The following is a 24217-nucleotide window of genomic DNA, read 5'->3' as shown; positions in this document are numbered from 1 at the left end:
TCGGTACGTTGAAAATGAAGTGCAGCTGGATAACGTCCAGTCTCATTCTTTGGATTGGTTGGTAAACTGGTTCTACATTGGAGTAAAGAGCCTGGTTGTTCCAACCTTCCACTGAGCACGACATACTCCAACCGTACGAGAATCAACTCGCTCCTGGAGTAAAATAAACATCAGTGGGGCAATCTAGACGTCAGAGGGTCTACTTAGGGCCGAGTTTGATGGACATGGTCTAAATGACCTCGAACAATGAATGATCAGTGTGAACTGAAGTACACACTGATTCAAGACATTCAAGCGGGCCACGTAACATGTGCAGGGAGGCCATAATCCGTCCATTGTTACACTACTGCACGACACAGAGTAGCTGGTGTCAATATGCTGTATTGTAAATCACCTTGCCATATCGTTGTAATACCGTTAATTGTTGGACGCTTATTAACACTGTTTGCTCATTAAACAATGGTTTATCAGTTATGAATCGTAACGATTATTCGCCTGTTTCTTTTGTCCATTTTGCGAAATATAAACCAGGAAATGAGCCGATAAACTAAACGTTTAGCTGCCGGCTGTGAGTGCAGTACATCATGTGCTTCGTACGTGTAGTGGTTGTATTGTGCGCGTGGCCATGTATCAGCTGATGCACAGCATCGATACGAGAATCAAACCAGTGTCATACACAACCAATAATCCTTGAGGTCTTTGGCGCCATGTCAGTCAGTCGGTAGCATCTGTTTATATTTGCCTTCCAGACTATTAGAATGACGGTCTATTTTGAAAGTGCTTTGATGAATGCTTCAATTCAACCTACAAAAATCGTTGAAAAATACGAACAATTGTTCACTCCATTTCGGCAACGACACTAGCGAAGGATCTATCCTCCCTGCATACTCGATGATATTAACAGAAAGTTCTTTGATTGCCTCCGTTGATAACTCGGCGGAAATCGGGTCATACGATGCCACATTTCGATTTTACAGATCGCCAATCAGTTCACTAATTATACTAATCAAATATTTACCGACTTTGAGCGATAGCTGACAAATACTATAAGTAGAAGGAAAAGTCGATTGGAAATATCAGAGCAAGTAGGAACGATACCCGAGTGTATGGGACTCTACCAGGCCATTTTAGAGAAGATGACGGTTAGGACGAGTAGAAAGGACTCCTTAGTGTACAAGGCTCTATAAGGCGACGTTCGAGAAAATGACAGGGCTGGTAGAAGTCTGAGTAAAAATAAACAAAGCGTCCTTGGTGTAACAGGCTTGAAAATCTCACGTTTACTTTCTCTCAGTCATGCAACGATGAGCATGTGCTTCGGAGGATTTCTCCGTACTTTGGTTCATTGAAGTTTATAACAGTAAACGTTATCATGCTGTCATAGCATACCTCAACATGCTTCATAGAGCAAATGCACGGCTGAGTAGATAGGCTAGTAGCAGTAGCAGGATGGTCATTGAGAGAGTAAACATTCATTATTTATTGTGTAACGAAAACCGTAGTAACTGTTTCAAAGATTCTTCAATACTTACGTTTATTTGAATTCAGAGCAAATTACCTTAACATGATATTAGTTGTACATCAACTGCTTCTGGAAGCATAGTGCAAATGTAGCGACCAGTAGTAAAATATTTAGCAATAGGATGTAACCCCTTTGAAACAGATGGTAAACTATTGATACGTTAAGCTGGTAGATCAGAACCTGTTGGTCTGAGGAATGTACATTCTCTGAGCAACTGTTGGTGGCATGAATACCACATGGATATAAATACGTGACGTTGGAAGATTACATGGGCGCTATAAGTTCAGAAACTAATAATTTGTGATGCCATAGTTAGAGAGGTCGCGGGTTCGAATCTCCCGATCCAGCAGGTTTGTAGATAATATATTGTGTGCCTTACAGCGTGGGAGCGAGAATTAACTGCTGTGAAATGAAAGGATAATATTGCCCGGAAAGAACATCAATAGCTAATTTTCCAAAAAATTGAAAATTAGAACCAAATTGCAGTTGAGTTCTTGTTGTATTATCTGCTTTGCCAAGCAAGGTTCCCAGGTTTTCGTATTTACACGAATAACAAGAAACGATAGTTTTTACTTCACCTTTTTCACCTTATTTACAGACCTCTCACCGCGAACAGATTGGCCACATGACTTCCCCGAGAATTTTTACGTTGCTGCTGTGAAAGTTACGATCAGCTTCGTTTTCCTAAGGAAGTTAAGGTGCGAATTATCTCTTGTATTTACTTTGAAAAAGTGTTCTTCATATCGTTTTGACTAGGTACCTAGTTGAACTCAAGAATATGACCAGATCACATTTACCAAATGGTAGTGGTGTGACTTGGTAGGCCTAATCGATGCTCTGTCATGGTGTCAACTAAAGCCGCCGGTCAACTGTGAGACTGGCTGACTGGGGCTGTGTAACAATATGTGATCACACTGTTACAGGTCAGCCAAGTACCTTTGACCAGATATCGCTGAAATAGACTTTACTTTCTACAAAGGTTCTCTTTGATATGACTCACAATGATGTGATTAACTTAGAGTGCTGCATTGTTATCTTCGTTATCTTCGTGCAGTGGGAAGTAGCAAGTATTGATTACTTGGTAGAGGTAGAGATTGAAAAGTATAACGAAAGACGAAGGTCGATAACTAAGCTTTGGAAGTGCTATAATTGTATTAGTCAGTTTCCAGCGTCATTCAACAGGAATGCGGTACTAACAAAGCCTAAACAAAAAAAGCGAAAGAACAAGAACTTCCTTATCGTCAATATGATATAAAGTGGAGGTTAATTTCACTTGTTATACTCATTATCACAGTAGACCTGTACTTCCTGACTGTGCATCATATGACGATGAGGCATCCCTAACATTCTGTGGAATATCGGTTATCCAGCGGGGAGTGTAACACAACAATGCCATATCACAACCAACACACTCGGGTGTCTAAGTGTACATTTAGGAAAACAGTAACCTGATGAATATTTCCAACAATACGTATAACAAAAATAATTTTCTGTTAGCTTAGTAGAAAACTAATGAAGGAGACTCGTGGGACACTGCTTAAGATCAGTTTTTATACCTCAGGGTAATACAACAGCTGGTCTTATATTTCGATATGGTTCAAATGACTTATGACAATAACAATGGAATATAACAAGATGCTAACGTTAAAACTGCATGCTCATCTTTATAATGACAAAACAGTGAAATATCAGTAGGAGCACCATTCATATGTTAGAACTTTCATTCATATTGGCTTATATACGACTGGGTGTTGCTCAAGCGCTGCATTTATGGTAAACTACTATATCCAACACTTCTGTAGCTGTTTTTCTGTCCATGAGGTTAACATGACGAAAACGAGCGATTGGGTCACTGACACTGCCAAACTATGTACCAGGCATCGCTTATCCTCTTTATGACCCACATCACGTCAGCGACACTTTACCAGAATATACTCACACTTGGAAACAATGAACTGACTGAGAGGTTATAATTCACGCAAAAGATAGATACTTTAGGAAGTTATTGCCAAAACCAACATGTCCCATGTGTGTTGTCGGTTAACAATGTGGAAGTAACTAAAACGCCCTTCAAATTAAGCTTGCCCTGTGACAAACCTACTTCCAGACATGGTATACTGGCTAGCCATTGCACCAGCTGCATGGCTGCATTGGTAGACCCATATTAAAAAAAGCTGGACATCTGCGTCAAATACAAATGAAAGGCACATGAAATGCACATACATGTATTCGTAACATCAATTGAGCTATTATGAAAGGCCTGGTGAGATTATTGGTCTAATGCAGTAGGCTTATACATCAGCGTACCGGTAACTAAAAACATTCAACAAGAGAAACCATGATAGAAATTGTCCATTCATGAGCTGGAGGGTTTCAATCCATCCATTGTATTCACCAGATCCTCATTTAGATAATAACAAATGTTACGTCGTAATCTGGCAAACGATTGTATTTCTCAAAAGACCCCTTGATCGCATTAACAATAGAGGCCTCGTTGTATTCTTACCACCTAGTATATATACTAACACGCGTATAGATTAGGTCACGAGCAATTTAATGAATGGGTCAATAACGTAATGTATAATGTGTCAGTAACGTGTTACGGTTCGCTGTTCATGCGTGACATGAAGAACGAACAAGTCATTTCCAAAGAGCTGGGTACATCTGATTCACGATGTTACCTATCACCCTCACGTCGTGTTTTCAAGCCTAAGTCAGCTAACTCGGGAAAAGTGATTCAAGACAAATGACACAGTGAACCCTGTATAACTCTGGTATAACATGCATAAAATTAGGTCACCTCTCCACCGGACCCAACCCGTCGTCACTGTGTATTATAACTCCAACCAGTGATGTAGATCCATCAGGCGTAGCGAGTGATGCTGCAACACTTCATTGATTCATTGCTCAATCAATCTATGTACAAGCGAACATACGTTAGGATTAAGAGCGTTTTTCTCACTCAATCTGTCAGCAATTGAACCTGGTGAGCTATGTTGATTCCCCGAGATTAATTGATGAAACTTGATCACGCAGTTGACAATTGACAAATTGATAAACTGTTGGGTTGGCAAACAGTGACGGACAGATAGAAACAGATTCAAGTGATTGGACACGAAGTGTTAGGCAAATAGTTGGTGAATACTTATCACCCGGCTGTTCAAATGAATAATTCGTTAGTATTCTTTGAAGTAGGCCGCATACATTGTTTGATGAGAAGGATCTGAAACCACGACTTCCCACCGACGACAATAACCTCATTTGCCGAGGAAATGCTTCCTCTTGTTCATGCAGGCTTCCCGTCAACACCTTTACGATGCTGAGCATCAACCACCCCGGTGTTGTAAACGAGTCCGAAACCGACAATTCGGTTATTTTTCGATAATGATAAGGTTTTTACAATGTTAACTATATCAGACAGATTGGTATGTTACGCAAACGCCTTTCGTGTGCTATCATCTCCTTGTCACTCGAAACTTTGCTAAATCGCTCCACGTAGCGGGCAGATGATGATGAAGAGTGTATTGATTGCCGCTGATCAACTGTCAGATCCGTGTTATCCCCAGCTCTCCGCCCACTCCTTCTCAGTCACCATCCATAACTCAGCTTGTACCGAGAAATCAATAAGGCTAGTTTGGGACGCTTCCTGAGCGTAACTTGCCAGTTTGAACAATCAGGCGAATGTCAGGACGAACTTTATTCTTCTTTTTGAGATGCCAAGAATTGGATCATTTCTGGCTCCTGTAGTCTTCGGTCGTGAACCTAATCAAGGTATGGCCCTAAAAGTTCTAAAAGCTGTCAAAAATATCGATGGCATTTTCTGGTATTTGAACATTTTCAAGCTTTCTGAAAAAGGATGCCTCTTCTATATGGATAGGATTGATTCAGGCCCAAAACCAACGTCATATCAAAACAGTTCCCAGGGCCTTTGCAAAGCCGCAGTCAGATGGCGATGGACAGAGAGTGTCAAGGATGTATTTTAGCTTGAAGGACCACGACGACGAAAATTTCCCTGATCCCTCTTACAACTAAGCAGAAATGGTGACTTGCGAGTCTCGTGCAAACATATTGGCACATAGATTTATCTGGTGGAAAAGAGAATTAATAACTTATACTCACCGCACATTGATATTCCTATGATTGCGAGTAATATCCCGTGGTAGTATTCCATCTTTAGTGTCGGCATCCCTCGATGACGAATCCGCACACTTTCACCGATGATGTCTCACAATTCGTCTGCCTCGTGCGATGCATTTAGAAGTATCCAAGCAAACTGAAAGTCAACTGGAGAATTCATGAGAAACTGATCATTAAGTATTAGATCACCACTCGATCACCCTTATGTTATGCAACAGACGTTCGCGTTTTCACCCGTATTTTTCAAGTTGCATAGACCTGACACATCGATTTTATAACTTTTTAACAATCCTGCACAACACTTTGTGTTCAAATGATTTTTACTCTATTCTCAAGCCAGATGCTGATTTTCGCCCTCAGCAGTATTACGTCCTTAAACACCAGTATATATTCCTTACTGTAATATTTTGCCGCACCGTCTTAGTCCGCGGGGTTAAGGTTATTTACTCCAAGCAGCAGATGCGAAGTTCCAGCGTAAACATCCAGCAGTTGGATCTGAAATATATTCCACTAAGTCAAGAATACAACAATTCAACTTATCCAAATATCTTCTGCTTCAGTACAACTGACGTAAATTCCCTTTGGTAGGATAAATTAACAGATTAATTTGTTATCCAACGCGTTCGATAAATCAAAAGTATCAAATTGACACAGACGACACCAAAAGTCACAAAATCCCAATATGAATGATATCACAACTAAATTCCTAAGGAATATTATTCACTTACAACCAGTCCAGAACTCACTGCAAACCTTTTAGCTTCTAATCCCGCTGAACGTATGCATAACCTGCATCCCATATATTCCCGATATCATCCCGAACTTACACAACACATGGTCTGAATCGGAATCAACGAAGTTAGCCCAAATGGCACAACACCGGAATCAACCAACTTAGACTAAATGGCAATGTTGACCAGAGACAATATTTCCTTTTCACGATGACTCGTCCTCACAGTAATCACCACCTCCGCTTATTTTATCCATTTTGCAGCAGCCGAAAGTGGCCATATAATTTCATCCACTCCATGTCAGTGCGCCAATAGTGCCAGGCTTTCCCGGCAGCAGGCGTCCATAGGCAAATGAGGAGTCTTCTCCGTTCTGAAAATGTTGAATCTTGAGAGTTTCTCCAAATAAAATTAAGCAGAGTTTTCGACGTTGTTGTGAGTGTATTCTATTTGGTCACGTGTTTTGTATGGTTTCGACGTTCTGGTGTAGGAAGTGACGTCAGTGGGTCAACTAAAAAGATAAATGAAGAAAACTTTCAATCCAGGATCCTTTCCACAAGAGAAAGGACACAATAGGAATGACAGCATCCAGTATTTATCATTCCACCCATTTGGGATCTAAGGATTCCTCTGGCAGTATAAGACTTCCCTTTGGTAGTTTTCCCCCCCAAATGTCCTCAATTCTGCTTCCAATTGATGACCAGAATGGACTATTGGAAACTGGTTACAGAGGGTATAGATTTGCATTGATTTCATTTGACGCTCAGGAGAATAACTTCAATATATCGGCGTTGTAGCAATCTCTCTGGTTAAGAAAAATCTCACCAATACCATATAGACCTACTGGAAAAACGACATTTATATGAACATCAGCTGCATTTTAAACAGGGTTATGTTAAAACATACACAGTGATAAAGACGGTCATAAACACATTCTTTGGCTGATTCTACGCTAAAACGTGTCACGTTGATATTATGGTAGCTGATATAAAGGTTTCCTTCTATAAGAAGATATTGGTCACGCGGGACTTAAAGTGTCACGACCTCATGCATTTTGTAAAGGTAAAATTACTAATCACCCTATAAGCAAGGATTAAGCATCACCTTGTCTAGTACCTTGGAGACTGCAGGTCGTAGATTACGACATTACTGTTAAGTTGCAAGATAATTTTTTGAAGGTGCGCAAAAAGCTTTAGAGTCTAGATTTGTTTACTTAATCAAAATCCCAACACAAGTAAATCCATCACACCATTAGACTGCTCAACAAGTATACAATCATGTAGGCCTATTACGCTATAGACACCCTATCAGACAAAGTATACATGTATACGCAATAATTTTCTCACCTTCAATCTATCTCATGGTTTCTCCTTTATTTCGTGAGATATACCTGCTTGCAAATGTTGTAATTGGTATGCTAATAAGGTGGCTAATCGCAACCCATCCCGAGCAAGCTTTCATCCGAGATAAACGTGAATAACGTACACACAAATAAACAATTTCCCATCAAAGTAGACCATAATGTTTCGAGATAGCTGTGTGTTGCCGCAGATTAAGGTGTGCAGGGATCTCAAAGTAACTGAACAGCTAAATGATGATTTAAAACATGGCGAACTCTTCTGTTTATATATTTCTATATAAACAGGTATACACATATGTATATTTCCTCCTTTACAATGAAGATCCTGTTTTCCAAATGCAAACTACAAAACACTCACGGCCATCATGCATCTTCTGTTATTTATGATGCGCCAGATATAGATGCACCAGATAGACCGCAGGTGTCAAGGAAGAGGTAAAGCACAGCTAATAATCCGCCATCCGGTCTCCACACTGGTTTTTCTTGTGGCCCCTTAGCTTATTTCCTGAGGCGGCTGAGTGGGGCGAAAAAAGTGCCGTGGTCAGGATTAAGAGCGGTGCATCCCTGTTCTGTGTGTGAGTAGTCATGGTAGTGATCATAGCACATTACTATATCATATGTGTATTTCCGTTCGAGAAGGTAATGGAATTATATAAATAGTGTACATTAGTGTTAACCTGTAATTGAATAGTGTAGAAGCTGTATTACTGATTTACCGAGGACATGCAGACAGATATCATGACGGTGGTTAATATAAACGGCATGACCTACATTAACCTCAACTACAATATTGACTCAACTAGCCTGAAGTGCAAAAGGGTGGTGAATCTTGGAAAAAATTCAAATCTCCGATATATATATTACTAGCTTGTAGTAGAGTATTTATTATCGATCAGTACTCTAAAGGAACCAGCACTCAGCAAATATTGCGACATCTTTAACAGATTGACGCCATCCCCATCGATCTAGCGCTCATGAACCACATACATGACGTTTCTATTGACATAAAACATATGTATGCCGATTTTGGATGGTCCATCGCGCATTACCTTAAAGACCTTAACAAATCCCGTTTGAGAGGTATAGTAAAGCGCTATACAGAAGACCCATACACAGTACTGTTTTCAGCGATGCGGACAATGAAGATAAATGATGATATTCATAAGCGAGACACAAAACTTGTCACTGTAGCAAAGAGAGGTGATATAAAGCAATGCGAACCAAAGACAGCCAAATTGCACGTTGATTGAAGGGCAGCGTCGAACTTGTCATCCTGCTATGTATCCAGCTTAAAGTAATTGATGCTTGCTTTGTGTCCGAATCGATGCGAGGATAATCGGGTCGTGATTGAGGGCTTCGGCCCATTATTTGCTCGTGAATCAGCTTAACTAACCGTACTCTCCTCAAATGATTAGAGGGTATGCGACGGAGACGTGTCACAGTAAGGAGGTCGGAGTGTCAGTATGTGAATTTATACTATCACTAGTGATATCGACGTAAACGACGCCACCCAGACTTATAATATAAGTCTCAGTAAGGATGTAAATCCGCCAACGCTGATACTAGGATTGCAGCCTCATGAACAACTGAGAAACAGTTTGGTATTTCAGCGACCCCGAATGTTCATCATCAATTGGCAGGGCATAACTAACATCTTGTGTCATGCCAAGTGCGGTTTAAGAACGGATAGGCTCATAGAACCTTTGAAGTTGGACGCACCTGGATTCCAAACGACGTCATGTGAATTTGAGAGGTGAGAGGTGAGAGTCAATGGCAATGCTCGATCGCAACTACACATCTCTCTTGATATCGTCAACATAAAGTGAGGCCAAGAAGACAAATCAAGCTGACATCCTAAGGTCCGCTAAGTTAATCTCTGCGGTTAGCCACATGTCTGGCTGAGCAGCAGGCTTGGTTAAGCAGGTGGGCCAGGTCAATCAAATGGTTAGAAAGAAAATAGATCAATGTTTGGTCGACTCAGGCGCGAGAGTGATTATTTACTTATTGGATGTGATTGGGTTGTCAAATTGGCGATCAGAGAGGGAGGGTTTAATCAAAAATAAGAGATCAAGTCTGCGTGGAGTGAGCGAAGAGTAGGATGCTGTCTAGCGGTTGAGCAGTAGCTTGGATTGCAGGTTCGTATAGCGACTGATCAAGCACAGGTGAATTTCGGCGACAATTTTCTGCTGTCAGTTCAGCGATCAGAGATGACAGCTTACTCATAAGTTGCAGATCAGGTGAGCATGTGAGGAGCAGAATTGGGGTGGTGAGATGGTGGGGAGTCAGAGAGAGGACAGGAGACTGTGGGTTCCATGTTCGTATCAAAATGGGTTGTTAAGTCAAAAATTGAAGACGAGGTATGTGTGGCGAAAGAGAGAGATTTGGGGTGTATGAAACTGCAAGGAACAGATCGAGGTATTTTGCCTGGTGAAAAGTCAATAGACATGATATGGTGAACCCTGAACTTTTTAGGCAAGAAACCTGCCCCACACGACCATTTTCAGTCATTAAGTCGGGGGCAAACGAAAGGATCTCGCTCAAGGATCCAGAAACGATACATTCCCAGTTGTTCTTTCCTCGTTATGCATAGTGTCCTTTCCTGCATACCTTGCCCTAGGCCGATCGTGAGAAAGAATTCGGTATTTCTGTCAACTGATAAATGTCCATCCTTTTTTGAAACATTTATTGGTTAACTGGTCGATCACGGTGAACGAATCAGCATTTTTTTTGACCCTGTGATATAGAAGTCTGTGTACTGATTTGTGAAGAGATGTTTTACCACAACTAACAGCGCGAGGAGATGACCTCTAAACGATTTGTTGCAGAAAGAAGAGATAAGAATTCCATGAGAACATAATCTTTATATCATGCACGTGGTCATTATAATTTATCCTTTATTTCTATCAAAGTTATCCAAATACCTCACATTAAATATGGGCTGGATATAACTCACCGCAGTTATAACTCTCCAGTGAATGTCGAAAGAAACTAAGATGGAATACCAGAACAGCTGTGAAGAAAACGCGATAAGAATAACTCGGAATAAAGCACCAAAGAATATCAAAATATTCCCAACGATCCCGGAGGAATGTCACAACATTACTAAAGAGAATTAGAGAAAAACGGACATGACCTCATAGCGACTCAGAAGAAAAATTGAGGTGACGTGTAAATGATGTTTACTGCAGCCGGCATATCAAGTATTATGATATATGCATTCAATCGCGTCCATCTGATGATATTGATCTTATGGGATGTCTGGCTTAGTAGGCCTATCGGGACAATAAGCCACCATCTGGTACAAACACTTGACTACACGACACCAAATATATTATATTTATTTAGGAGCCAGTCATAGAAATTGAGATGTGAAACTATCAAATTATAGGATACGAAATGAATTAAAGAATGTCATTTGAGCAATTTCATTTGAAGGACGATAAATGACTCAGTAACGAGAGAACTATCATAGTGTATTATATCAATTCAGCAGCTGTTTTAATATTCTTGTAGGACCACATGCAGTCTTTTAGTTTACTTGTACTTTTATGCCAATTGACCTATTAGAATGAGACACGGCTGAACTTGCCATCTTATTGATGTGATTGAATACGTCGACAGCAGTAAAAAACATCTAATGTATTTTGATAATTGTACTGTTTATTCTACAGCATTTCTATTTCATCTCATGGAATCTCATCGTGAAATTGGCTAATGTCAGCAAACGATTTCCATTATACCTCATGTCAGAGAGGATAATAATATTTAAGCTACCAAACTTTCGTTCGGAGGCCAACTCGATGGACTAGGATTTTACCACTTCTTGATGCGATGCCATCACCGTCCACTAACAGAATGACGATAACATTCCCCATGTTCGTTCCCAGCCCAACCTCGCATGCCTGGCTTCATCCGCAACGCAGTCAAAACAATCATTGCTTTGCTTACCGGCCTCCTCCTTGCTCAACCCCGGTCATAATATTTGGTAACAAAACATCAACTTTATAGAAATGAAGACGAAGTCGGATAATTTCCTCTAAACGTCATTCATCAGCTTAGTAATTTAATCATCTCCCGTTGGACTCAGGCTTCTGTAAAACTGTGGACAACCAATGCATGCTCGCGATGTTGGTAGTAAGCCGTATTGAAATGTTATATCTTATTGAGGCAGAATACAGTTCACACGAGGTAACACCCTGCTTTCGTTCTCCTTTCAATACTATACCAGGAGCAAGGTTACCAAATGGTAAATCAGTATCTACACAAAAAAACACACTAGCACCACAGCCATAATAGCCACACCAGCCACACCAGAACCAGTTTTTGCTTTTCCTCCAACCACATACCACAAGCGGTAAGGTCAGATGATCAGCCCGAGGCAGGATCGAATCAACAAGTCAAAGATCCTAGCAATTCTTGCCTATTATCTTCCAATGACGAGTTCCAAGCATTCTTGTCTCACATTAGGGCAGACGGAAACCTCGATAATGCTCAGGGTGGATCGCTACGCCAATATCAAGTAACCTTGGTGCGTTTTGAGCGAGGGTCGTATTGGTCGCAGGTCAAATAACAGACCAGATGGTGCACTAAATCATATTGGCCACTCCATTAGACACTGAGGCCGCCTTGCTTCTTAACCATTTATGGGGCAGCTTCTGCGTGTTGGCTGGATACTTGTCGAGTACCAAATTAAACTGTATATGACAACGTAACAGCTAATTGAAAAAAGTGTGGTAGTTTTTGATTGGCAAAACCACTGAGAAAAACATTGCCTTGAAACAAAGCATCGTCTATTGGCTGAAACTGTCTAGATCCTTTAAAATCTCTAGGTGTTGACATTGTTGCCGATTCGGAGACAGCTGAGTCAGAGGGGATATCAACCACGCCTTCTTTTATACAATATCTTCTCTGTCTACCTCATCAAATGCTTTAAAATCCAGGTACCCAGTATCCATGCCTCGAGTGCCATGGATACTAGTATTCAACCTCAAACAATGCATGATAAATGATCGACTAGCAGTTATAATTCAAACTTCAGGATGGTCATCTTGCCCAAGTTTCTTACTGACCCTAGGAGAATTGAAGAAGTCTCTTATTTGTTTTCCTCGTCTATCTTTGGGTCTTTATTGCTGACATCTGGCCGTGCCTGGCATGTTATCTCAACTCATTCGCATCCCATAGGACGAGGGTGCTTATCTTAGTATAAAGACTATCTCAGTGGTTCTCAGTGGTAAAGATCCAACCGAGCCAAAGATAAGATGCTTTTGTGCACTAAAGCCGGAGGATGTGCAGAATGATTCAGATGCCGACTTGTTGTATTCATTTGAGGGTTACGAGTTTTTCGATGCATGGGTCTGAACTTGCAGACTCTAGCCAACCTTGAGCAAGAGGCTTTGCTTCGACTGTCCAATCCTTGTGGAAGATGAAGGGCAAGCCAAAGGAACCATCTCCACCAGACGAAGAGAGAATAGTGGACAGTACCGAAACACCTTTCTAGCAACCTACGCGGGGACTGGTATTTGAATGTAAACTTTCAAGATCAATCGTAGTAAGCCCGACGAAAATGGAATGGATATAATGACAGTCTAGCTTTTTGTGGTTTGCTTATTTTCACAAGAGTTGTACTAAGGCAAGGTAGAAACAGTCATTAGTTGTAATGACTGCCACAAATTGGGATAAATGGAGACCATGTTGCCAAGCCATTCTGATAGATATACGAAATCGAATGGCTCCCCAAGTGGCTTTGCATTTGAAGCGATACAAAGAAACAAAGAGCTCCCGCACGGAGGATGGAATCATCGGACCATTGGCGCCGGAGAATAAGAGTGGAGACAATTTCACATCTACATGTGTTCCTGCCTAAGAAGCCAGGCGATAAAAAGAATAGTGATGGCCGCTGCGCACTTTGATCCACTTACTTCATGAGGGTATGCAAAGTGCCAACAATCATCCACCATTGATGTTACTACTACCGCCGGCAATACAAATTGCCTTGAAAATATGGCTCAATAGCAAAAGGAAGATTTGGGTGAATCTCTTCCCCTAACAACTGCTACCAATACAATGAGGAACGACATAGGGCAGCTTCACCACGGGCATCGTGACATGCACTGCGCTGTGCAATCGCGCACAAATGATCGTTATGCATAGGACGAAGCACTGGGATGCATGGAACGACTTAAACGACCAGCTTCTCCAATGCACTTGGGACTTACGAACTGATGACCCAACGTCGTCATTCTTTGCGGCAATCATGTTAAGTTGCCTCATTTGTTTTCGAGTGCATTTCCCTGTGGTCAATTACACTCAAGCGTGTGTAAACATCGTTTTGAGAGTATACACAAATATGGTAGGTACGAGAGGGTGAGATTTGTAAGAAGTGCCCCAGGCGCGTCGATTACCGAGATACTCAGATTTGCTAATGTGATACGAGGCAAATAAAGTTAGTAACTCATTCCGTGTTGAAAGGATAGTAGTTTTAAAGGTAGTGTTTGATTTTTTGCAGTTGTTATGCTGGATTGTTAACTTCGATTAAAGTCAAGAAAATCTTACTTGCTATCGATTCACTGGAGAGTTTTTTAGCACAAAGCGGATGGACAGGAAATTCAACATAGCTACCACAACCTGAGCTACTGGTAGCTTCACCCATCCCACACACAGATAGTGGTGAAGAGTTTGCGAACGCGTTGGAACCACCGCGATTATTCAAGTAATCGTTCGTTTCTTTTGATGCCAGACTCCACATTTTCGTGCAGCTGTACTTTAAACATGTAAAGTACCCAAACGAATTTTCAATCAATTCGGTTTCTCAAGCATCTGGTTAAAACATTAATGTGACGATGCCTCGACACAATCACTATCTATCCACACAATAAATGGTCCAGTTAATGCACTGATTTAACACTCGATATTTATTGAGGTAATGACATAGATTAGCGCCTACAAGCGACGATGGAAGATGAGTAGGTAAAACAGGTTTCATCTGAGCACGGTTGAGGATACTTGTTGAGACACAACCACGGAAAGGATAGATCTTGTTGCCCACTTATCTCAGAGGTCGGTCGACATTGGCTTCTCGCCATAGTATACTCCTCTTTTATGACCAGTATGCTACAACCGATGTGCAGTTTTCTTGTTTAAAGACCGATCGAAATGCACAGGCACGCTTGGCAGGCTTTGACCAGATGTACCAAATAGGTCAAGAGTATAAACGTGTTGTTTTAACGTAAATGGCAAATACAGCAATCTCCTCGATGAAATAGAAGGCACAACAAACATATCCGTGTGTTAACAGTTCAGATTTGCTGTTTTCTCCTGAGATCACTTTCTTCTTGTGCAATGGACTTCGGCTTGAGGAGCAAATACAGTTGATTGGACAAAATCACTGTTACCTATAAAGGGCCATCGATGTTACCTTGCCGCTTCGAATCAATGACCGACGACAATACCATGGGCCATGATCCTATCTTATCACAAAGTCACGACCATCACCAATATCACGTCGGAATGACTCCCCGGCCATTTTAAAGTCACACTAATATTTGTTCAACAAACAACCGAGGAAGATAATTGAAAAATGCAGCGAAGGCGGAAATAGTGAGATTGGTAGGGCGTTTGGTCCGCTGTTTGCTAAACTGACTCTTCATCGGTTAGGATTAGGTCAGGAAACGTGTGTCGGCATTTGATCAAATTATCTTGGTGAAAGATCGGTTCGCGAAGGCGTATGGAAGAGATGCGTAGTGAGGCAGGTTTGGAAGTGCATCCAGTGTCGATGCTCGCAAGTCAACAAGTATCGCATGATTGGTTTTATTTGCTTCTTCAGAGTTCTATACTCACTCTGATTCAAGTAATCAATAATTTTGACAAATGTGTTTGTTAAGGTGAGAAGATGTGTAGAATGGTTGATCCGGTGACATTTAGATGGGACTACATGCAGTGGTCCAGTAGAGTCAACAAGTGGTCTGGTGATTTCGGTATTTTACAGAGTTGCTTGATGGTTCTGCTTGGAGTATTAAACGGTTTCATTCAGAATCTAGAGAATGCAGTTAAATTGTCGAAAATGCTGCGTTTAGGCGTTGTAGGCTGAAGTGATTTGGTGACACATGAAGGATGAAAACTCAAAGCGTATTGCTGTTCTGAGTGGATGGTATTTTGTTCACAGAATACTGAGTCGATGAGCTGGTGACAACAAAGATTTGACTTCCTCATTTCTAACAACTGTCGCTTGTAAAAGTGAGAAACTGGCTCATAGAGGGCCATGAATCTAAGCCAAGCGGAAATCACTAATTTCATGCTTTTTCTTCCTGTACTCTTGCACATCTCAGCCTTCCTCCTAATAATTTGATTCATCAAGTGACCGTACTTCAACCTCATGGGCACTAGCCGCATCTCAGCATGATCAACGAACTGATGACATCGTAAAACTCTGTAAAAGAAGTTTATCAGCAGAGTATGTAACGTCACGGTTAATTGTATCGGACTCTTGGGGCGATTAGGGGCAAAGCTATGGAATTGGTGTGCTAAACCAGGTTACGTATGCCAGTCATGAGTCAGGATGCAGACCGATCGGAACGTTTACTGGAATCAATACCATGATTGGTTACTCCAAACCTGAAAAGTTTCAGAGTAGAGCATTGCGTAAAACATTAAAAATCATAGTAAATTTTCTACCTTTGCGAATTGCATTGCTTTTACACACGTAACTGCTTTATATTACGCGAATGAATCATATAGACAACCGTACATAAATGATGTCTAATGAGACGGGCCGTACCTTTCTTTCCGGGGCTATGATTTTGACTATTGAGTTGATATACATCCATTTGTATTTCACTTACGCGTTCCATCCGGCTCTACATATGTTACACGAGTTTTTATCTTCCAATGATAACCGGACTACGCAACTGTTGATATTATTGATGACTAATCACTTTGAATAGGAGCTTATTCATTTGAACTGTAGCTACAGCTGTGTTAAAGGCGCATTTGCGATAAAGACAACACGTGGTCTATGAAACTGTCGCGGTGTTTGATGGAGTCACGCTCGGGTGATAAGAGGATGAAGTGCGCCGTTGATACCGCTGAGGCATTGTAGAAACGTTTTTATTTTCTAACAGTTTACGTGTCGAAATTGCCCATAAGGACAAGAACTGCGAAAAAACCCCGCCACAAAACATATAGACACATTTCATTATCAGTGAGAAGAACCGTTAAACTGAAGTATTGCACCTAAATAGCTTCGTCAACAAAATAATTCCCCAAATAAAGCTCATAAAACTAATCTTGAGTGCGAGCAAATTTCCAATTAAATTCAACACCGTCCGAGAGATTAGGGTATAAGTTCCTGCGCACTGCAATTAAATTTCCTGGTGATTTGGCCCAGCATTAGAAATCAATCACGATTGTCAATTCAGGGATAATTTTACAACTGTTAGCTGTTTATCGTTTTAAGGTATTTCATTTGGGGTGGAAGCGGAGGGTTAGAGTGATGCGAATTGAAATTGGTGATTATGAGTCTAGAACGGTAGGGATATGCGCGGTGCTTAATGACTGTAAAATGAGCTTTTCTCGAAGTCAACTGCGAGAAAAGCGACATGCAAAAATATGATGCTTGTAGGCCAAAGTCTCTCCTTAGACTCCTACTGTTCAGCTAGTCTTGTCAAAGCGCCTGCACTGTTACGTCGAAGTAACAGCAGTTTATTCTCCAGCTGATGTTACACACATCGACTATTTTTATTCTTGGTTACTTCAATATCAAAATTCATGTTAAAGTTCTATATTTTACACCAGTAGTACTAGCAGGTCCGTTATATTAAACACTCATTGGGATAAGAATCATACCATGACTCGACAATGTTGGAACGCCGCAAAATACCAGCGTCTATAACGCTGACTACCAACGCTGACCTTATTCCTCCATGCCATGTAGTGAAGAGTAACACAGAAGTACGGAAACATCCATACTTTTTGCAGCAGATGATAGTTTATTCAGTCTGACGACAGACGCAGAACATTTTCCGTAATTAAATACAAGACAGTCACAGTATCCTGCTCATCAGACTTAACAGATGGTTCAGCAGTAAAGTCGTTATGCGCGCTCTGTCATCAATAACGTGCCAACTCATTTGGGAAGGAGCTAAATGCCTCACTTATACAATACAGGTGGAGTGTCAACCCGGCTCTGTCATGTACTATAGTGTTGATCATTAGAAGTTCAAACATCTGTGGCCCTCCTACATATGGAAACACCGTTACTGGACATCGATGCCCGGTTCATGATATGGAACCTCAATTTTCATACTCCTTTCATGGCAATGATTCAAACTCTAGGATGGATTCATTGCTATCGTTTTTACCCAACCTTTCCCAAAGGCATCATTACTGCTGCTTCTACCATTCATATGACTGTCACGATTTATGAGTAAGGAGCCTCCGTTAGTTTAACGCATGGGTAAGACCGTACGCTTAATGCCAGTTAGATTAACGGGGTAGCCCTGCGGCCATTTGTCTCAGAGCCGGCAGTCACGTTCGATGGCGATTGGGCGTGATCTTGCACTTGGCTTGTTGCTCGCAATAACAGGGTAAGCAGACCGTTTGACCTTGCTGATTGTCGCAGTCAGTTCGACCACTTTTAACGGCCAAATTAGCAGTCAAAAACCTATGTTGATGTAGATATATCAAATGCAGAACTTTCGCCACAGTTTTCGAGGTGATTTGTGTGTGATGTTGATTGCAGTGTCCAAAGTTTTAAAGAATTCTGTTGCGAGAAATAACGAACGGGTTGTTGACCGCGGGCCCTAGTGAGCTTCTGTTGGTGACTAACACCCGACTCCGAGAAATAAAATACTCCTGGGCTTATCCCTGACCTGGGAAATGGGAGTGAGATGCAGAATTTGGTTAAATATTGATGCAATGTGTTATTCATAGCCATCAGTGGCTTCCCTCGACTGTGATTTGTGTCTCTCTGGTATATGCTTTTATTCGAGGTTGATGGCCTGAGGTGGTTATCAATCTCCTATAGTAGCCCGAAGCTGGAATACCCTTTACAAGACCTTGGTTCACGGATGAAAACATCCGGTTGCAATTGCGACAACTATCTAGAGAATTGTGGTACTTTGAACATAGCCTTCGGTGATTTGGGGAAACATACCGTGGAATCAATGGAATTATTCCTATAGGCATATCGAAAACTGTTTAATTTGTAGCGGGGGAAACACGTGTAAGAGGTAAATAGTAGAGATCATCGGTTAAATACGATAGTCACAGAAATAGCCACTGTGTTACACCTTTGTAACATAGTACAGTAATCCCAAACGTACATGTTAGGATAATTTGCTAAATTATAAACAATTAAAAAAAGGTAAAAGCCACGGAATTCGGTGCAATCAAGAACACACATAATTTCAATAAAGACGTACATACAACATCATGATCATAATGAATACATACAGCACCAGTATATCAATGAACACAGTGGCATTTCACAAGAAACAGACAAATTACATCAAGAATGTCAAGAAAACTAATGGGAGCGCACAACCCGAGAGATTGGTGATTAATGTTGCATATCTCTATCATTTGATGGGACCGGAGTTTGCGACTTGGCTCTTCAGCTTCCCGATGTGGCTGTCAGGGCGCGTGATCGATGGATGGGAAGCCAGTCAGGTTTTTCTCACCGGGAATGCTTCAACTTCCGTTGATTGGAGTTTTGAAGATGCTTCTTGTATGTCGAGTTTGTATCGAATGGTGCAATGTCAGGGCGTTTATCCCGTATCATGTACTCACAACACACTCTTGCCGCCTACCACTAGTGCTTTAAGATTATGTGCATAACATGGAGCCTGGATCGAATTAGTTGAACCATAGTGTAGATGGTGAGCACCCAGTACTTTAATAGTGTAAAACCAATATATTCAAGTACGTCTATGCGCGCAGCAGTTGAAACGGGTGTAACATAACAATGTGTCACAAATCCTGGGCAAATTTTAGATCAAATTAAAACTAAATCTAAGTGTAATTAAACATTAAATCCTATATTTATCGAAGATCCATTTGATTGAAATCGAATCCATATTGACTGTCAACCTGACAAGTTTATACTCGTCGTGTTTACAGACGGTACAAGTAAATATGAAATCCCGTTGATAAATATTATTTCTAGTTGAACTGATAATGAAATCAGTATTGATTTTTCTGAATTGAAAGGACGAGAGCTTTAAAGAAGGGTAGGACTGAGTTCTAACACATTCAACATAAACACATTCAACGACTACTCTTGATAGAAAACGATTAAATATGCAAAAAACACACATGAAAAGAGCAGGCAACAGTCGTCAATACATTCGTACCGTTAACGCAGACGCAGTGAACATACCTTGGGATAATAGGTATGAAGAGCCATTGTAGTACAGAATCCCCCTAGACTGAAAGTAAACGTCAATTGAAATGTCCCATTGCGATTCCCGTACTCTCAGTGAACACGCTACTTAAATGGCTCCGTTCATCTTAATTAACTTCTATTAGGACCAACGACGAGTCCATCCACAGAGCCACTGGCTTCAATAAGGCATTTGAATGAATAGATGATAAAACAACGCCATCCAGATCAGAAAATCAATTAACTATATACTCATCGCTATCCGTTAAGAGTGATGCTTTGCAGCCGAACGAGGATGAAAAGATTCCCGCTGTGTGAAAGTGTTGTCCTTTTCACCAGGATGTTCGTCAATTGACTTAGGCTTGAAAACATGACATGAAATGACTTGAGGGTCAAAAGTGACATCGTGATCCTATTCAGCCTACGATTTTGAAATTGCTTGTTATTAAAGTAACACACCCAGCGTAAGACGATGATCCTATAATATATTATTGCCCACCTACTCTTGAGTTATCCCTTGTACAGCGGATCGGCCTCTCGGCTTCACAACCATCATCGAAACTCAGCAAATTAAGAAAGCTACGTCAGCCAGTACTGTAATTAAAGAGAACGAAACTTCGGCTTCTTATTTGCACAATTTCATTTCGCTCACACGCCAAAAAAGACTCAACATCAATGGATTAATTAAAGAAGGCTCTGTTCTTGTTAGATAAGGAGAAGAGAGACACACATAGAGTATCTTCTTCCAATCGGAGCATCTAGTGCACTGTCTAACTATCTAAATTGTCTTACAAAACGAAGAACTCGCCAAGATTTTCCAAATATCTCTTCTCTTGTATAAGTGTTCATAAACGAATATAATACAATGATATACGCTCGGCACTTCTTCATCAACAACATCATCCAAGTTTAACAGAATTTGCTAATGCCGAAGGTGTAATTTTTGGTTGTTTATCAATTTCTAACCCAATGGAGGCTTCGGGCTACAGATACACCGTCAATGATAGTCTGACAACTTTGTAAAAAAGATATCAAGCAATCAAGACATTTGGTATATTCCCCTACGCTCCTTGCTCAAGGGTGATCCTTATCTCAGTTGAAAAGTTCAAGGCAACTGAGTGTCAGCAATCATTATGACGTGAAAGGTCACGTGACAGGCACGAGTGACGTATTGAGTATCGGCTGGTGTGATTCGTCCTATCTATGTTTTCATCTCGCCATGATTGGTGCGTTCATTGCGATAATGTCAAGATGCCGCGCGCGGATAGGAAATGATTGGATGAATGGATGACTGCCAGAGCTGAAAGCTGAGAAAGTGATTGAAGCGATGAGACAGACTGTGACCTATGAATGATTCCTGATGTAGGTCAGGCTGTGTATTTCTGGCACGAGCAGAAACACGGCTAAGGTCGCATTTTTAATTGCTGTTGTGGCAAAAGGTACGTTCGTCTCCCGCAGTTATTCGGTCATTCAAAATACCCGCGATTGGTTGGGACGAAGCAATTTTGCAATAGCGGGACAGCCCTTTTATGGAACCAGCCCGGATCATCAGTCAACAGCGCGTTTGCTCTACAAAACAACAATAAACAATGACAATGAGAAGAATACACAAGTCAAATCCAAATGTATTAGGAAACCCATTGCTCGAATCCTTAATCTCCTTTAAAGGGGTACGCCGGTCATTCACGTATATTTACTGTTGATCCAGTTATATCTCGTTCCTACTTCTATTGCCGATCGACTCTGATAGTCAGTCACACACTAGAGTAAGGGGTACGTCGGTCGTTGACGTATATTAACTGCTGATCAAGATATATCTCGTTCCTACTTCTATTGCCGATCGACTCTAATAGTCAGTCACACGCTCGAGTTTTCTCAGGTACCTGTACGGCAGTGGCGTGCGTCTTTTTCATTGAAACGATCTCGTACGACCGGCACTGGCACATATGGTCGGTGATGATGGAGAGAACGGTAGCCGGTACATATTCAGCACGGTTGTACTCATGACGTGACTAGAGCAAATCTCGCGGGTGGGGTGGAAATCAGCCATATTGCTGACATCATCGGCGCCAACAACGATTTCTTTTGACTCTGCCAGAGCAACACTTTACTGATTGCCTCTGACCCTGCTGACCTCGATTTCTAAAAACTTTTTTAAACAGGCTATTTAAACGTTAAATCAACTGCAAAGGTAGTCATTTATATCACTGAGGTATATAGATACGATATGTTGAGAAAAATCTGCACAGCTATCGAAATATACGATTACTTGGAACTATTTCGGACAATCACTCTGCCACCTGCGCGACCTTGTCACAATTGCGGTGCGCTCGTTTGCATAAGAGGCGAATAAAATCTCCATTTCTGCATGAAAGCCTTGACGGCTCAGCGGTATGAGTGTTTGACTATGGAACGGCAGGTCACAGGTTCGACCCCCGATGGGTCTGCCGCAGTTTTCTTCTTTTTTTTCCCTTCTTCCTTATCCTGTTATCTTGTTATCTCATCATCCATCTACAGATGTCAACATTTTCATTATTATCGAGGCTACATTGGGGCAAAAAAGAATTAGTGTCGGACCGTGACTTTTCCAATCAGAATTAGTCAAAGGGTATCCTTAGCTTCAGGATTTTTATACACCTTCGTCATATCGAGAGGCGGAGGATATTGAAAACCACTGGTGGCTGGATGGTTAAGCTCACCAAGAAAGTAATGTGCAGTATTCTTTCACAAAAGTGTTTTATAGAACTTTATTCCTACATGTACGACGAAGTGAAATTCATTGCTGCATACCACGAGTCATCGGAAACACAACGCGGATGACCGTTACTCGGAATTTGATGCATTGAATGACGGGGAGGAATTTTAGCTCCTTGGATAAACCACTGAGATTGGAGCTACCAGGATAGATAACAAACTGATATATTGTATCTGCAATCTAAGATGTTTTTTTTGGGGTATATGTTGGTGCATATTGTGCATTGTAAGCCGTAACAGAAGATCTTTCTGTTTCTGCACAGCATGTTGCCATGTGACAATGTTAATTGCAACTGGTTGCAGGAATCCCGAACGAGCTGCAGTTTATTACAAACTAATGATAGCATAAACCATGGCGTGGGTTTAATTGGCTAATATTTTTTGTTTACGACACTTTGTGCAGACAGAATGATAGAAGTTGCATTAGTCATTTTAACAAAATCGTATTTTTTTAAATTTTGTATTCATACCAGTAGCCCGATATTGTGATTATCACAACTGCTTGTTACAGGGCGAAGGAGTAACTTACAATTGCCTCCCTCGCATTAGAATTCATTGAGACTGACGGCTGGAGTTGGTACACTTCAGCCAGCTGGAATGCAATTTATATATCTATTGGCTTGACCAATAATAACTTGACCAGGAATATTGACTTCCATTCGAGAGTTTGCCATTCGCAGGGTCTAATTCAGATTATAATGCCATCATCGGATAAAGTCAGATTGTCTCTGCCAAGTATTGATACAATAATCACAAAATATTGACATTCGGCAAGCAGATTCTTGTTACGATATCGCAGATTACATTAAAATCAATAATCCTATCAAAAGATGTCAAATAACTCCATGAATATTCATGACAAAACAAATCACGTGGTACCAACAACCGCCGCAGCGAACCAAGAAGTGGATATTTTGTACAATCTGATAAGTCGACTTTCAGAGCCAATTGTATAATAAATAAGCCTGTTGGAGCATGAAGTTTGTCTTATGCGACGTTTTTCTAGATTTCATGCAAATTGACTCAAATCCAACATTCTCTGATTTTTATCAGTTTTGCTTTTTCTGCCTCGCTTCGTCTGTTGTGCAGGTCACGTGACATATCAAAACAACAAGTCGTCTGGAAACATTTCTTCAGTGAAATGCACTGAGATAAGAATTCATTTCTTTATTCTGACAATTCGAGGAAACAGTTTGAAAACACAGCTGATATCTCGATCTGCATGTAAGAGATGTCATTTATAGATCGAGAGGGATCATGACAATTCCGTGTGGTGTATTTGTGGGGAGCAAGAGAAGTACTTGTAGTACTATTTTGTGTGTGATCATTGACTCGCTTCTGTT

The 24217-nt window shown here is 41.0% G+C and overlaps 1 protein-coding gene across 9 annotated transcripts in view; it reads right to left on the bottom strand.

Annotated features, from left to right (window-relative positions):
• Positions 1-24217, bottom strand: part of LOC135500351 (ligand-gated ion channel 4-like) — an 87225-nt gene that overhangs the window by 25954 nt on the left and 37054 nt on the right. For 8 of the 9 annotated variants that reach the window (XM_064791769.1, XM_064791773.1, XM_064791774.1 and 5 more), the window contains exon 3: positions 5639-6895. In XM_064791769.1, coding sequence (XP_064647839.1) covers positions 5639-5705 — 67 coding nt within the window. In that variant the 5' untranslated portion in view covers positions 5706-6895. The remainder of the gene's footprint in view (positions 1-5638; positions 6896-24217) is intronic. The other variant, XM_064791771.1, reaches the window with a different exon arrangement.

Source organism: Lineus longissimus, chromosome 16, assembly GCF_910592395.1.
Source record: "Lineus longissimus chromosome 16, tnLinLong1.2, whole genome shotgun sequence".
NCBI lineage: Eukaryota > Metazoa > Nemertea > Pilidiophora > Heteronemertea > Lineidae > Lineus > Lineus longissimus.
Note: the sequence above shows the minus strand (reverse complement) of the source record. Positions and strands in the feature narration are given on the sequence as shown.